The sequence below is a fragment of the Athene cunicularia genome, assembly GCF_003259725.1.
Source record: "Athene cunicularia isolate RWA chromosome 7 unlocalized genomic scaffold, athCun1 chr7_part1, whole genome shotgun sequence".
In the NCBI taxonomy this organism is placed as follows: Eukaryota; Metazoa; Chordata; class Aves; order Strigiformes; family Strigidae; genus Athene; species Athene cunicularia.
Window position 1 is genome coordinate 20,403,613 of NW_020799107.1, and position 15,811 is coordinate 20,419,423.

Here is a 15,811-nt window from a genome sequence, read left to right on the forward strand (position 1 = left end):
TGGCGGGGGGCGAGGGCAGCCGCGGGGCGGGGAGGGGGGGGGGAGTGGGCGCGACTGGGGCGGGCACACGTCCTCCTCCACGGTGGCTTTGGCTCCAGAGCACCCAGGGATGCCAGCCCCCTGCCCAGCAATGCGGCTGGACCACTGTCCCCTGCCATCGGTCCACCCTGCCCCGCCTCCCTGGGCAGGGGCTGCTCTTCCCTCCTGTGCTCAGCACCGCGGGGCACAGCCCACCACCGCGGCTCCACACACACCCCGACAGGGACAATAATAACACACCGCACCACACCAGCGACTGCCCCCACAGAGCCCCCAGACAGGGCAATTCTTCTGCCACAACCCTGCAGCAGCAGCACAGCCACGGTGTGCCATGGCACTGCTCAGCGAGGATCCAGGCTCACCAGCACTCTGCCAGCCTCCACTCAGTCCCCCACATCCTCCAGCCACCAGCGAGGCAGAAAGGTCCCCTTACCGAGACACAGGTGTGGGTCTCAGCGCTGCTGACCCACCTGCACATGAACGAGAGCTAATGCAGGCACAGTTTTTCACAGCAACCCCTCTGGCCCAGAACTGTTCACGCCACAGCATGAGCCCCCTTGGCAAACCACACAGCCTCCAGCCCCAGGCACCCAGGGCCCTAAGACAGACCTTGCACCCTGCCCCCTGGGTGCCTGGGGACTCATGTGGGATGGCAGGGCTGGACTGATCAGCCTTGGGCTTTGTGGCTGGTGGGGCACAAGCACGCGTGACACACACGAGACCTCCCCTCATGCTGGGGTGAGGCCCCATGGCACAGCTCAGGGCAGGACTGGGTGCCCGGGACCAAGCTGCGATGGGGCTCCTAGGGTATGGGCAGAAGTTGTGGGTGGGGGACCCTGGTGAGGCTGGTCAAGGCCATTAAGACCTGTTAGTGCTCCCGGAGTGCTAGCATAACTCCAGCACACCTTCCCCAGCCAAGTGTCCCCAGCTCTGCCAGCCTGCCCCTGTTCCCTGGGTGTCACTGCAAATAAGCCAGGAGGGCAGTCCCAGCCCCACAGCCTCAGCAGGGCCTTTCCTGCCTGCTGCACCTTCCCCAGCTCTTGGTGTCCTGCATCACCAGTTCACCAAGCCGTTGAGCCCCACAGCACCCATCAGTCCCCTTTCCAGGCTCCTGCAGAGGCTGCCAAGGTCCCAGCCCCACTGGCTGGCTGCGCTTCTCCCTCCCACTGCACAGCATCCATGGAGACACTGCTGGAGGCCTCCACATCCAGCACTTGTCCCCATGCTGCTCACCTGTCCCCTGGGGAGCCGGCCACCCCACGTGGGGCTGCACACAGGCATCACGCTCCCCATGGTGCTTGGCAGCTCCGGCAGCTTTTCTGCACTTCCCTTCCCAGCCCATGACTCCCAACGTGAGGCTTTTCATGGCTCCATAATAACTTGCAAATTACCCAGTACAAAAGGAGCTGTTTATACAACATTTCTGACAGTCCCACAATTCGAGTGATGCTGCGGGGTTTCCGTGGAGACCCTGCACGTCAGGCGAGTTCCACGAATGCCAGAGCTGGCAGTAAGGGAATCTCCTGTCAAAGCCAGAGCACTTTTCTGGGGGCCCCCAGCCCTGTGTGGGGAAAGAGGTGGGTACCCCTGAGTCAGGGCTGGGCTGTGGAGCTCAAGTCTGCCAAGGTCCCTGCACCCCGGGTCTCCCTGCCAGGTGCTCTCACCCAGGCTGTGCATGACTGTGGTCCTGCCACAGATCTGCATAGCCTGTGCCTTTTTTTCAGACTCAAGTGGAAAAAAAACCACCTGGTCAGGGATGCTGGGAAGGAGCACCAAGGCTTGGGCTTGGCACATGATGGTGCCAGAGCAAGGGTGCTGCCACCACAGCACCCGCAGGGACAGCCCCAGGGAGGGACCACATGTGCCCAGCCGAAATGCAGTCATTTCTGTATTCTCCATCTGCCACATCTGCTGCCCCATTGGCCATGGCTCGCAGCTGTCCAGGCACACAGCCCTTCTCTGTGACTGTGGCTCTGCTCCTTGGCCATCCCAGGAGTGGCTCTGGGCTGCCCCAGAGGTGCTGCAACTCCGGGAGCAGCTGGGTCACCTTTGAGGGGCCGTCCCTGCTGTGGGGCCTGAAAGTCTTTTCCAGAGGCAGCAGCACCTGCAATATCCCCTGCAAGGGTAAAGCCAGACACCCTGCAGGTGGCCCCTTTGCCACCCATCTCCAGCTTCGCCTGCTGGACACACACCAGCCCCGAGCAAAGCAGGTAGCAGCGCTTGCACAAAATGCAGCATTAATGTCACTGCTCTGATCCACAGCTCCCCACACCTTGCTGGGCTTCCCCAGCAGCTCTGCACGGATCCTGCCCCTGCAACCGCAGCACTGGCTGAGCACCAGCCACCTGGCCCCATCCACCAGCCCCCTTGTCTCAGGGCTTGAATAATTGATGGCAGTGGGTCCATGCAGCGTCTCGGGTAGGAGGAGGTCTGGGCATGAATCTTTCATGTGTTTTTGATTCCTGATGCTGCTGGGGACTGTCGGCGGGAGGTAGGGATGTTCTGGGAGCCTGGGGAGTTACAGATCATCCCCAGTGGGAAATAAATGCAGCGGGATGGCCCTTGTCATGGGGCAGGACAGCACTGCCGTGCTTTTCTGGCCCTGGGGAAGAGCAATGCTGTGCTGTGACCCCTCTCCCAAGGGCTAGGGACACCCCAAATACCCTCCCCTGCATCGCCTCCCCTTGCTGCCACTAGAAGGATGCCCAAGCACATGGTGCCCACTGCAGGCGGAGGACGCAGGGACACAGAACAGCAATATGACCTTGGCTCTGGGTGCCTGGGCATGAAGCAGGGTGGCAAGAGGCATTTTGTCCCAGCCTGCCAGCCCCGCTTCTGGCATCTCCCCTGCCTGGGGCTGAGGGACTGCATGCAGAGGGCAGGGGGGGAAGGAGGCAGGAGTGCAGGCAGCAAGGTAGAAGCAGCTAGCCCCTTCCCAGTGCCACCATGCTAGGGCACAAGCTAGCAACTTGGTGTCAGGAGACAGGAGGGGCACATGGAGCACTGGGCAGCCTTGGGAGGAGGAAGAGACCGTCATCCCATCACGAAGCCCTGAGCGGCAGTGCTATATTTACCCGCCCACAGGCCCGGGTCTCGGCCTCTTGCCTGTAACACAAGCCCTCCAGCCTGCCAGAATCCGAGAGGACGGCACATTCCTCAGCAAAAATAACCCCCCGGCAGCGGGCGAGAGGGCAGGGGTGGAGGTGACTGACTGGACAGCTGCACCAGCCACACTGCTCGCTGGGGAGCAGCCCTCCCAGTCCGCAGCACCCCGGGACGGGGACCTAGCATGCGTGGCCGCCGCGCCAGCCCCCTGCCCAGGTGGCTGGGGGCAGAGCTGGGAGCCCACGTCTCTGGCAGCTGCCCATGGGCTGGTCCTGGTGCCACCCCTGGACCCAGGCAGTGGGCACAGCCCCAGGGCATGTGGCAGTTCTCAGGGACCAGCAGCCACACGGCCAGCCCACCTGCCCGCCCCGCTGCCTGCGGGCATCCTGAAGTCCACGTCCAGCCCTGTCCCCCCACAGTGCTCAGCCCTGGGGACCTGTCCCTGCACTGGCTGAGACCAGCACCCGGGGTGGCAGCAGCCAAGCAGCTCTGAAGAGGCAGCCCCTGCGCTGGCACAGCTGGGCATGGTGCCCACCCCACGGTGGGGTACGGCAGCCTGCACTGGAGCCTTGCTGCATCCTGAGCTCCTCTGAGCTGCTGCTGTGCCCTGTGCCATGGAGAGCAAGGGGAAACTGAGGCAGCCCAAGAGAGTCCCATGGGAGGGGGGAGATGACAAAGGGAGGTTTTAGGTCCTGTTCGGTCCCTGAGCAGGGCTGGCAGGGGCTCCAGAGGGAAGGGGCAGTTGGCATTAAACATGGGCACAGCACTGCAAATTAAGGGACTAAAATTAGGCACTCAGATAAATGGCCAGAGGTGCTGAGCCACCAAGGACATTGTCAGCACAGCCATCCCCACTGGGGTGCCATTGCCGTGCACCACCAGCCATAAATGCATGCCCACGTTGCCCCACTGTAACTCTGGGCTGGATGGGAAAGGGCCATGCAGGGCTACCATGCACAGGCAGCTCCTGCCGCCTTCCAAATCCAGGAGGGTGCAGGCTGTTCCCTGGGCAGAGGAAAGGTTCCAAGGCGGTTTGATTGCTGAGTGCAGGTGGAGGCAAGTGGAGCAAGACCCTGTGCTGAGAGCCCAAGACAGACACATCTAACCTTGAAACAAGAGGCAGCCCTGATGGGGAGGATCAGGCAACCCTGGCACGGTGAGGGAGGGCTGGGCTCTAGGAGATTAGCTCAGGTTCTTAGGAGGTGATTTAATCCAGTTTATGGGGAAAAAATTCAGGAGATGCAGCTGAGAGGTTATACAGGCTGTAGCAAGCCTGGGGACGATGGAGCCATGGTGGGAACCGGGGCTGGCAGGAAGGGTCTGGAGGGTCCCTGGATGGACCTGGGAAGTCCTTGGACCAGCCTAATGCTGCTGTGAGAAGGGCCAGTGCACCCCACCTGCATCCATGGAGCCAGGGTACAAGGAGTAACTGCAGCAGGAGAGGGGCAGAGCGCTGTGCAATGGCAAGGATGGTGTGACATGGTGTGAGTGGTGTGACACAGAGGTGATGGTGTGCCCTTAGGAAACCCTGTGCCTGACTGCTCAGCCAGCCCCACGCGTGTGCTCCCCACGCTGGGACTGACACGGTCGGGTGACCTGGGAGAAGAGCAGGAGAAAATCATTAGTGGGGTGGAGCGACAGATTCAGGGCAAGGGATTAGAGGAGCTAAATCGGGCTTGTGCGAGCAAGGGGGAATGCTGAGCTGGTGCAGGAGGAGCTGACTGGGCCGAGCACGGAGCTGGGCAGCACAAAGCCCCCCCACCCCACCAGCAGTGACCTGAGCCACCTTGGAGGGCTGATGCAGGCACCATAGAGAGCTACAGCCTGGCCCACATGCTGTGAAGAGAAGGTGGAGGACCAGGCCCTGTGCCCACTGGAGACCACAACCCAGCAGAGGCAAATAGAGCAAGGGCACCTCAATACCTCCAAACATGGGGGGTCGAGTCCCTGAACCCAGAAAAAGACCTCATCCAGCCCAGGGACCTTGCACACATCCCTCATGACCCATAACTGGCTGATGACACAGCTCACAGGGCCCCCCAGGGAACAAGGATGGCGTGTCCCTGCCCAGCACAGGGACAGCACAGCGACCGGTGGAACTTCACAGTCCCTGGAGAGCTGCATCTCCTCAAGGAGTGTGGGGAGCCCCTGAGCAGCCAGGGCCTCCATGCTGGAGGCTGGCAAGTCACAGTGCACATCCTGGCAGGGTGTCAGGGCAGGCGGGTGCAGAGCGGTGGCACGGCTCCTCCATTTCACATGATGACCCACCTCACCGCTCGGCTGCTGGCATGGAGAAAATGGCCTCGGGGGAACAACACGCTGAGTGCCAGCGCCCTGCAATGGGGCCAGGCAGATGGGCTGGATCCCCCACCACATCTCATAATCTCCACACCAGCACGCATCTCCAGCACCCAGCAGGACATGGTGCTCCCTGGTCACCATTGTAGCACACTGCAGAGTCCATTTGGCCTCAGAGCAGAGGAAAAGCCACATCAGGGGCTGCCATGCTCCTCACCCAGTGACCCAGAGCCTTCGCAGCTCCAGAGGCACCTCTGCCCTGGGGCCTACTTTTTGGGTGGCTGTTTGCTCAATGGCAGTGCACCCACAGCTAAGCACCTGGGGCAGGGTGACATTCACCCCAGGCATTAAGCAATCCTGGCTGCTCCATCCCTCCCTCAGCTGCTCCAGAAAGGCAGTGGTAAGGGCCAGTGGCTGAGAATCGGGAGCAGGGACAAGTGCGTCAGCACAACGGGAACGGGCACCTGGGGAAATCAGGTGCTGCGCTGCTGGGCAGAGGCAGGGGGGCCTGGGCCGGCAGTGCCTGGAGAGGTGCAGCTGCACACCGCAGTGTGAGAGCAGGGTGACACACACACACCCCCACCTCAGCCCCCAGGCTGCTCCCACCCCCCGGGGCAGTGTATGTCTCCCACTCTCTGCAAACACAGCATTATGCATCCAACTGCACAGTGGCACGGTCCCCAAAGGTGCGATGCACAGTGACCCTGCACAGACCCACAGCAGGGCAGGACCCCTCCTGCACACTCCTCTGCTCTCCCTGGCCCCACCAGACATATGACCAGCACGTAAACCTTCCTCCATCCTCCAAACAATGCTCCTCCAGCCTTCAACCTCACACAGAGCAACTCCTCTTCCTCCATTGCCCCCCCTCAGCACTACGAAGGTTCCTTCTGTCCCCCACTGCCACCAGCTCCCCCTCCAAGGTGCAGCATCTCCAGCACACCTACTGTGCTGCCAAGCCGCTGAAGCAGCTCCTTCCCTGGAGCCTCGGGGCTCAGCACCACCTCCCTCACTCCCAACCCTCACTGTCCCCATGTAGACAGCGCAGCTCGCATCTCAGAGCGGTGCCACCAGCCAGCACCACAAGCTCCCTGCAGTGCCCCTGGGAGGTGGCATCCATCCTGGGGCACAGAGGACTGAGCCCCACACCTGCCTGGACACTGTGCAGGGTGAGACCCACCCATGGAAGGGCCCACAGCAGCCCCCATGCACTCTCTGTATGCCAGAGGAGCACATTCATCTGCTGCATCCAGGGAGGATGAGCAAAGGGGCTGCCACAGGGCTCTGGGCAAATAAACCATCAGGCCACACCCACTGCAGGACATAGGCTCCACCCACTCGGCAGCCCCACCCCCTGCAATGTTAGGCTCCTCCCCATGGAGGGTCCCAGTTCTTCCAGTGCAGCCCCAGTGTCTGGTACAGCTGTGATGGCGATGCCACAGGCAGCTCTGCCCATGGGCAGCCAGTGCACGGGGGTGGCTTGTGCAGGGGCATTGTGGTGTACCGGGGACCGTGTCAGTGCTGCAGAGGGTGGCACCACCAGTGCCATGCACCCGAGCAACATCTCTCTCTCTCTTCCTGCCCCGAGCAGGCTTGGCATCACATGCTCCTGACACCTCCATGCTGGGCCCTGGCACCCTGCCTGGCCTGGCAGCGGGTACTGCAGCCACATGCTCGCTCCAGGCCAGAGAACTGCCCCGGTGCTGCCGGCACCAGGCACCCCAGCCTGCAGCGAGCCCAGCCCAGCTTGTTCTGGGCATGTGGTGGGAGCCTGCAAAGCATCGCTGCCAACCTCGGCAAACCCGTGCCCACGGCTGTGCCAGCACAGCCGTGGCAGTGGCCACACCACCCTTACCTTCCATGTCAATGATGGCCAGCACAGCGCTGGTCATGGCCTCTCCCCGCTCATTCTCGGCGATGCAGGTATACACGCCGGCATCCTCCTTCTTGCTGTCCCGGATCCAGAGGGTGCCATACTCCTCCTCGCATGGGGCCAGCAGCTCCTCATTTCGGTACCAGCGGAGGCTGGGCCGGGGGTTGCCCACCACCACCACCCGCAGCCGGATGTCACAGCCGGTGCCGATTGCCGCATTCTTCAGCTTCCGTGCAAAAAACGGTGCCGCTGGGCGAGCCGGGCCCTCCTCAGGTGCTCCCGGCTCTGCTGTGACCTTGGCACGCTTTGGGGGGATGCCGGGGCTCGGCGGGGCTGCCCGAGGCTCCCCACTGGCCCTACTCATGCTGCCACGTCCCTGTGCTCGATGCGTGGTCTACAGATCCCCTGCCCACGCCCGAGACCCCCGTCAACCTGAGCCAGCAGCGCTGTGCTCCTCTTCTCCTCCTGCCTGCAGCTTGGGGGTGCTGGGTGCCTGCCAGGGGTGCTGGGGCAGAGGCGGCCCCCTGGCCCAGGTGCCGTCCGGTTCGGTGCCCCCACCCCACCGGCTGCAGCCCCGAAGGTCGCAGCGCAGTGGGCAAGTGAGGGGCTATTTTTAGGCGGGCACTCGGGTTGCTGCTTGCCGAGCTACCACTCACCGAGCACCCGGTGAAGCGCAGCACCCACACCCCATGCTCCGCTGCGACCCCAAGCCCGCCCAGCGCCTCGGCACCTGCTTCTCCGGCGGCCTGGGTGTGAGTCCCACGGGTGTCGGCTGCTTGCTGAGCCGACCCAGCGCTGGGGCCGTGGCGTCCCCCCCCTCACCCGTCCCGTCCCGCGCAGCCCCTGGTGAGCTGCGCTCCCTCTGCCCCCTCTCCCGAAGTGGCAGCTGCCTCTGATATGTCACATTCCTTGGCCGGGCTCCCCCTCTCCGCGCCTGCCACCCCGGCCCTGCAGCCCAGCTCCACTTGCAAAGATAGAAAGGGGCCAGCGCCTTTCCATATTAGCAGTGAGGCTCAGGGGAGACCCAGCCTTCCTCCCCCCCTTCCCCTTCTCCGACGGTGTCACCGGATTAGGACAGAGGGACCCTGGTGGCATGTGGAGAGAAAGGACACCGTCATGCTTCCTGCAATGTGAGACCCCGGGCAGGAGCCAGCCCTGCAGGGCCCCTTTGCCCCATCCCCAGCAGGCAGCAGAGTCAGGGATCCCTGTATCCTTGCTCACCCCAAATCCATCATTGAGAGAAACCCCATTTCTGTCACTGACCCCTGCCTTGCTGCCCTGGGTAGTGTGGGTCCCGGACAGGCCCCCATTCAAGCCCTGCTTGGAGCAGGAGCAGCCTGCTTTTGGGTTTGGGATGCCCCATGCCAGCTCCCACATGCTGTGCCCCAGGCAGCGAGTGATCAGGGACTGCCTGTGCCACACGCTGCCTTGCCACCCCCGGGCAAGGCAGGGCTTCCCCAGCTCCTGGTGCGATGGCACACATCTCGGCACCTGGCCCTGGCCGCCCTCTCCGGGGGCTGTAAATCTGGGTGAGCAGGACACAAGTGACACAGGGCACACTGCTTCCCGGCTGCAGCCCAGCCCTGTCAGCTTTGGCGCAGCCCGTTGTCACCAACCTGAAGGTGCCAGCATCAGCGTAGCGTCACAGGCGAGGAGAAGATCCCAGGATCCCCCTGGCTTGGGGCACGCCGGAGAGGGATGCCCTGCTAGACTCATAGCCTGGCTGCAGAGCAGCGGGGCAAGCCCCAGGGTCTCTGGGGGCTGGAGGAGACGCCTGCGAGAGGTTTGGAGAGCTCTTCCCTGCCTGCGCTGCCCTGTGGGCAAAGGGCTGCTCTGTCCCTTGCCTGTCCCCCCCCAGCCCCAGCCTGGGCCGGGCAGGGAGGGAGGTGTCGTCCCTCCCCAGGGCAGCCCTGGGGACCGTCTTTGATGTCACAGGGCCACCTGCTGGAGACAGCCCTTGAGATTTGACACCCCCCCTCTCCCAGCACTGGGCGGCCCCGCAGTGAAAATTGGCGTTCACCGCGCTGACTTCTCCAACAGGGAACCCCCAGCCCCATCCCACCGCTGGCAGCAGAATCTGCCTTGTCTCTAAAGCTGCATCCCCTGCCAAGCCCACTGCCCTCCCAGGGCTCTGCTGCCTGACAGGGGGTGCAGACCCTCCAACGCCTCCCCGGGACAGAGCAACCCTGAATCTCTCTTCCCTGTGGGATGCTCGACTCTGGGTTCCCCTGCTGCATCCCCTATTGCTGGGATGAAGGAGACAAAGCCAAGACCCCCACACCCTGACCACAGGGAGTGGTAGCACATGAGTTGGGGAGAAGTGGTTGAAGTGGGCAGGTGAGGCTGGAGGTTGAGATTAGGGTGGGGACAGGCATGGAGGGGTAGGGCTGATGCCTGCAGAGTGCCAGAGAAGAGGTAGATTTGGGATGACGGGGGGCTTGGCTTGCAGGTTGGTGTGGATGAGGGGGAGTTTAGAGAGGTCCCAGTCAGGTGTGGGTCTCGGGTAGGGCTGGCCCAAGTGAGGGCAAAAAGGGGGCGCCTGTGGGGCTGAGACACTGGGCCATGGGTGTATGGGGGTGACAGGGAACAGTCACCCAGAGCCCCTCCAAACCTGCTCAGGGCTCACCTGCCACAACCCCCAGCCCCAGCAGGGCTCCCCCACCTGGTGGGGAAACCCACATCCATAGGCAGCAGAGTGCTCTGGGGCACCTTCAGTGTGAGGGATACACCAGCAGCCAAGGGAAGAGATGACTCGGGGGGGATGCTGGGTTCCCCATTCACCCCAGCCCTTGGGGCCTGTGTGATACCCCCCCCCCCATATGTTGCCTCCCCACCACCCTATCCCATCCCTGCCCCAGAGATGCACTGGGAGGAAGGGGTGATGCTCCGCTGTTTATTTCAGCCGCCTGAAGAGTCACGTAGACGCGGTGGGGTGGGGGTGCAGTGGGGCGAGGGGTAGGGGCGACTGCCCTGGCCCCCGGGCCTCTCTCCGGCTCGTCTCCTTCTCTCCCCCCTCTCTCCCACTCACTCACTCCTCCTCTCTCCTGTGTCCACCTACGGGTACCCTCTTGGCTCACGAGCCAGGCCCCGTGCAGCCTCCTGCTGCTGGGGGTCCCTGCGATGCAAGGGGCAGGTGCTGCCCCCCTCTGCCCCATGGAGCTGCCTCTGGGGCTCGGGGGAGCACAGGGCCCCAGCTCCCCCGGGCTGGGGCAGGGACGCAAGTCGGGAGCACCCTGGCTCCAAGCCAGGTGGAGAACAGGGGGCTCGGCCCGGACCCCGGTTCTCCCCACCCCCAGGATCACCGCCATGCACCCAGAGAAGTGTCAGCTTCGGGGAGGATGGGTGCCCTTTCCTGCGGGATGAACCCTGAGCCTGTGTCCAGTGCGGGGAGGGGGCTGAGGGGGGATCCAGAACCCGCTGCTGGGACCGTCCAGCTCTCCAGGGCTGGCCTAGCCCACCACCTGCTCCCCCAGCCCCTCCTGCCTGTCCCCTCATCCCCCTGCCCCGCCGCCACCCCAGCCCAGGCCTGATCCTGACACTGGCATTGCCGCTATGAAGCTGCGAAAGCAGAGCAAGCCTTTTGAAGCCAAAGGAGAGAGCCCCGGGGGTGCAGGGGGCCCAGAGGCGGCTGCATGGGGGGACCCCTCAGGCAGTGCCGGGGGAGCACTGGGGGCCGAGGTGGGGGCAGGAGGGGGCTTGGCGACAGGACGGAGGCAGGGACAGAAGGTGCCAGCGGGCTGCTGGAGCAGCCTCCTCTACAGCACTTCATGCTGCTGCTGGGTCGCCTCGCTCACCACCTGCAGGGAGAGAGGCACCGTGAGACGCCATACCATGCCACCGCTAGAGCCCCGATCACAGGGGCAGGCACCATGCTCAGCCCTCACCACCCTCCTCCGGTGCCACTCTGCACTCACCTCCCCATCGCGGGTTTCAATGGTTTTGATCATCACGGTCTTTTTGGTGTGCACCTCGGAGCCGCGCTGCTCTGGGCTGGTCTCTGTGGTCAGGAGGACACAGGGGATGGGACCATGGGGACGAGGGGCTGGGACCACTGCGGGGCTTCAGGAGCTCTGGCTGAACCCCCCCTCAGCTCATGACAACACCCAACCAAGTGCCTCCACACCAGGGGCTCAGTGTGACACCTGTGGGTTCCCAATCTGCCAGCCTGGCTGCAGCCCCCCAGGAGGGAGATTTGCCCCCACATTAGGGACCCCCATGGTCTCTTCCCAGGTCGTCTTCCTCACAGGGCTATTCTCACCTCGGAAATTGAGTGCAGAGGCGAAGGTCTGGTGCATGGGAATGCTGATCCTGTGGGGACACAGAAGGGCGAGCTCAGCACCAGCCAGCTCATGGGGTGAGAGCCCCCAAAAAAAGCTGGCTCTTCTGGTCCCCCAACCTTGTCCTGCCCCTCCACTGCTCACCGGTTCTCCTCGCCCTCCAGCAGCTTGCGGTACGTGGCAATCTCCACGTCCAGGGCCATCTTGACATTGAGCAGGTCCTGGTACTCGCGCAGGTGCCGGGCCATCTCATCCTTCAGGTGCCGGATCTCCTCCTCCAGCCGAGCAATGGTGTCCTGGTAGCCACCGGCCTCCCCGGCAAAGCGCTCCTCCATCTCCCGCATCTGGCGCATCAGTGAGTCATTCTGGGGGAAAAGGGGGGCTCAGCAAGGTGCAGGACCCAGAGGGACCAGGGGTCACCTGGAGATGCTGGGGGGTCCTAGGGCAGAGCCGGAGATGTGGGGAGAGCCGTGGTCAGCCCTGGGCTGGGTCCAGCTGATGTGGGACCGTGATGAGTGGCCATCACCCTCTGTCCGCCCAGCACTGGGCAGCAGGATCTGGCAGGAGCAAGCTGGGCAGGTGCTGGGCAACCCCATCACACTCTGCCTGGGTGCCTAGGCCCCCCAGAAAAAACACCCTACCCCAGCTGGAAGGCACGGAGAGGTGCAGGAGCACCAGACAGCTGCCATGGGGTGGCACTGCCAACTGGTGGCTGCTGGCTGGCTCCTGTGACCATGACTGTGCCAGAGCAGGACTGTTGTGCCCTGTTTGTTTGCAATCACCTTCCCAGCCTGCAACCAGACACCCTGAGCCCTGCACCCGCCTGTCTGGAGCCTCCCAGGCTGGAGCACATTTTGCAATCTGTGCCTTGACCCCGGGGCTCTGCCAAAACAGGGGCCCAGATTGCCACTAGGGGATTCACAGCCCATATTTGGGGTGTGAGTCCCCCCACGGCAGCAACTCAGGCAGCTGGGAAGAGTCCTCCACCCCAGAGAGGCTCCTGAGCAGCCACTGCCCACAGCTCACCGTGCCCTTGAGAGCATCAATCTCGCAGGTGTAGGACTGGATCTGGTGCCGGTACTCCATCATCTCCTGTTTCGCCTGCCGCAGTGCATCGTTGTTCTTGTTGGCTGCCTGCGTCAGGTCAGACACCTGGGGAGAGACCAGGGTCAGCGGACACAGCCACCGGGATGTCTGGGACCCCCCATGCTGGGGCCAGCCCAGAGCCTGCCACCTCCTGCACCTTGGACTTGTACCACTCCTCGGCCTCAGAGATGTTCTTGGCAGCAATGCTCTCATACTGAGCACGGATGTCCCGCAGTGCAGCCGTCAGGTCAGGCTTGGAGATGTCCATCTCCACCTGAATGTGCTGCTCCTGCAGCTGAGCCTGCAGCTCCCGGATTTCCTGGGGGGACAAAGTGACACCTTAGGGCCCCTGCTCTGTCCTTTGGCTCCATGGGTGCCTGTGGAAAAGGAGGCCACCCCTGACCTACCTCCTCGTGAACCTTCTTGAGGAAGGCGATCTCCTCCTGCAGAGACTCAATGCGTCTTTCCAGGTCGATTCGTGCCAGAGTGGCTGCGTCCACATCCTGGGGTGACACAGAGTGAGGGATAGTGGTGAGGGGTGTGGGGAGGGCACCGGGGCTGGAAGGTGCAAAGCCATTCCTGGGGCCATGCCCTGGTGCTGGGACTGGGCTGCCAGGGGAAGATGGGGGTAGAAGGGGTGGTGGGTGTCCCACACTGCATGGAGGGGATGGGTACTCACAGCTCTGAAAGCAGCTAGGTTGTTCTCAGCCTCCTCCTTCAGCTGGATCTCCTCTTGAAGCCTGCAGGCAGAGAGGGGAGGTTAGGAGGCTCTGGATGAAGCCCTGTCCCCCAGTGGCAATGTCCCCCTGAGCTGTCCCTGAGCCCAGCATGGCCCGGTGGGAAGAGGGCGGATTGTCCTGCATTCCAGCAGGCAGCAGGAGGGCTGGCAGGGGGCCAGGGCCTCTTCCTCCCATTCCCTATTATAGTCAACGCCGGAGAGAGCACAAAGGCATGAGGTCAGCTCGGTGCCACATGCGCTGCCCCGGCCCTTATAGGGGAGAGTGGCCAGCAGCCGGCGGGACAGGATGCAGGATTCTGCACCAGGGCCCCAAGGAAAGGCCACCAGCTGAGCCGTCCCAGGGAGGGCAGGAGGACAGGCGGGTCTCAGTGGTGCTGCGGGACAGCGGTGTGGAGCAGGGACCGCTGGGGTGTGAGCCCAAGGTCAGGGCTGGAGAGCGGGGCTGTGCCAGGAGAGGGGGCAGTGCCACAGGCTGCTGGTCAGGGGGAAGGCATCGGGGAGGAGGCAGAGGTGCCCAGACAGTGTTGGCACACAGGGTGGCAGGAACCTGACACCTGTTTGTTCTGGGCCCTGCTCCTCCCCTGACATTGAGAGATTCTTCATGCCCCCACCCCCAGCCTCTCAGCATCAGGGGCTCTGGCCCACCAGAACCCCAGCACTGGCTGTCTGGGGAAGGGGCTGAGGTCATGGAGGGAGGCAGCAGGCTGTGTCACCCCCAGGAGATGGGGACTCAGTGTCCCCGGGGTACAAAGGCCAGGAGGGAAGGTGCAGACCAGCATCAGAACAAGAGGCTCCCCCTGGGTATCTGCCCCTGCTGCCTGGTGCCCCTACACTGGTCAGTCCCTGGGGGGTCACTCAGCCTGGCCACCCTTGTGGCTAATCGCGCCGGGTGCCAGCCCCATCCCTGGCACCACTCAGACCCACAACATCCTTGTGGAGTCCCTGCTGCTTCCGGGGCACTGTGGACACCCACGGCAGTCCTGCAGCATCCATGGCATGCGGAAGTGTGGCCGCTTCCTCCCCTCCCTCCTTCTTGTCCGGAGATGGTGGAGTAACCCCCCCACACACACACTCTGTTCATCCTCCCCCTCGCTTCCGCCTGCCTGGCTGCTTCCATCAGTCTGTCCCACAGGGCTCAGCTCACCCATGGTCTCGCCAGCCCTCCCTGGTGTGAGCAGGGATGGGGACTCTGGAGTGGGACACTCTAATATCCCAACTCTGGGGGTCCCGTGGCCTCAGCCCTGTTGTGAGGGAGGGCATGGGGCATGCCCCTGCTGCTGGAGCCATCCTGCCCACTGCATGCTGCCTGGGCATCTGGCAAGAGCAGGCAGTGGCCAGCCGGAGTGCCCTGATGAGATGCCCATGCTGTGGGCATCTCCTTTGCCCTGCCCCACACTGCTGGGCCAGTTCTGCCCCACCTGCACCACACTGTGGGTCAAGAAGCACCCACACTGGCATAGTGAGTCTCAGGTGCCCTTCTCTCTCCCAGAACTTACAGCCACCATGCCAGGACCTGGTACCCTACAAAGTACCCTGCAGGCGTGTGCAGCCAGTGAGAGAGGCACAGCCAGGGTGCTCTCCCACCCCAGGAGACAGGGAAAGGGGGACAGAGTAGCGGGCTATGATGGGCTCTGAGAGTGGGGCACAAGGACAGCAGTGAGCACCTAAGGGGCTTCCAGGGTGAGTTCTGCCACCACCCATCCCTAGGGACAGAGATGCACAGACAGATGCCCACAGGGACATGCTGGAGCCCCTCCTCACCTCTGCTTGAGTTTCTGCAGGTCATCGAGCAGGTTGTCACGCTCAACCTCGACACGAGCCCGCTGGCTGGTGAGCAGGTCCACCTGGCGCCGGAGCTCCCGCAGCTCCTCCTCATACATCTCGGCCACGCGGGTGGGCTCTTTGCCCCTCAGGCGGTTCACCTCGGCCACCATGAGGGCATTCTGCTGCTCCAAGAAGCGCACTTTCTCAATGTAGTTGGCGAAACGGTCATTGAGCTCCTGCAGCTCCACCTTCTCATTGGTGCGGGTCTGGAGGAACTCCTGGTTCATGGCATCGGCCAAGCTGAAGTCCAGCAGCTCGCCGGCACCTTGGTAGGCACTTTGGTAGGAGCGCAGGGGTGTCACACGGGTGGCTCGGAAGCTGGACAGGCTGGGGACAGCCGAGGAGCGGGACACCTGGTAGACACGGGAGGTGACGGAGCTGCCGCTGCTGCCCTTGCCCCCGAAGGAGGCGCGGGAGAAGACCGGGGAACCACCGCCGAAGGTGCGGCGGTAGGATGAGACCCGCTGGCTGGAGGAGTAGGACTGGCTCATGGTGGCGGCGGCGTGGGGCGGCAAGGTCGGAGCAGGGAGCAGGCAGCAGGGCTGGCGAGCGGCCGGCAGCTCGGCGAGG

General features: G+C 63.5%; 2 protein-coding genes across 2 annotated transcripts in view; both read right to left on the reverse strand.

The window, feature by feature from the left end:
- Positions 1 to 9,148, reverse strand: part of LOC113482256 (WAP, Kazal, immunoglobulin, Kunitz and NTR domain-containing protein 1-like) — a 12,003-nt gene extending 2,855 nt beyond the window's left edge. Inside the window, exons 1-2 of the mRNA XM_026852740.1 lie at positions 7,298 to 9,148; positions 2,178 to 4,740 (exon numbers count right to left, since the gene is read on the reverse strand). Of these exons, the coding sequence (XP_026708541.1) occupies positions 4,352 to 4,740; positions 7,298 to 7,679 (771 nt within the window). The 5' untranslated portion in view covers positions 7,680 to 9,148 and the 3' untranslated portion in view covers positions 2,178 to 4,351. The remainder of the gene's footprint in view (positions 1 to 2,177; positions 4,741 to 7,297) is intronic.
- A 1,042-nt stretch (positions 9,149 to 10,190) lies between these two features.
- Positions 10,191 to 15,805, reverse strand: DES (desmin). The gene is made up of 9 exons (XM_026852739.1): positions 15,179 to 15,805; positions 13,358 to 13,418; positions 13,086 to 13,181; positions 12,836 to 12,997; positions 12,619 to 12,744; positions 11,737 to 11,957; positions 11,574 to 11,623; positions 11,230 to 11,312; positions 10,191 to 11,112 (listed from the first exon to the last, which is right to left on the reverse strand). Exons 1-9 carry the CDS (start codon positions 15,730 to 15,732, stop codon positions 11,071 to 11,073), a joined length of 1,395 nt encoding a protein of 464 aa, XP_026708540.1. The 5' UTR covers positions 15,733 to 15,805; the 3' UTR covers positions 10,191 to 11,070.
- Positions 15,806 to 15,811: the final 6 nt, after the last annotated feature.

What these genes read in the sequence shown, in the direction of transcription:
- DES (XM_026852739.1), bottom strand. Translation starts at nt 15,732, where the DNA reads ATGAGCCAGTCCTACTCCTCCAGCCAGCGGGTCTCATCCTACCGCCGC. An exon ending in CTGCAGAAACTCAAGCAGAG is followed by an intron (nt 13,419 to 15,178) that starts GTGAGGAGGGGC and finishes CTCTGCCTGCAG; the next exon opens with GCTTCAAGAGGAGATCCAGC. An exon ending in TTGAAACCCGCGATGGGGAG is followed by an intron (nt 11,113 to 11,229) that starts GTGAGTGCAGAG and finishes CTCTCCCTGCAG; the next exon opens with GTGGTGAGCGAGGCGACCCA.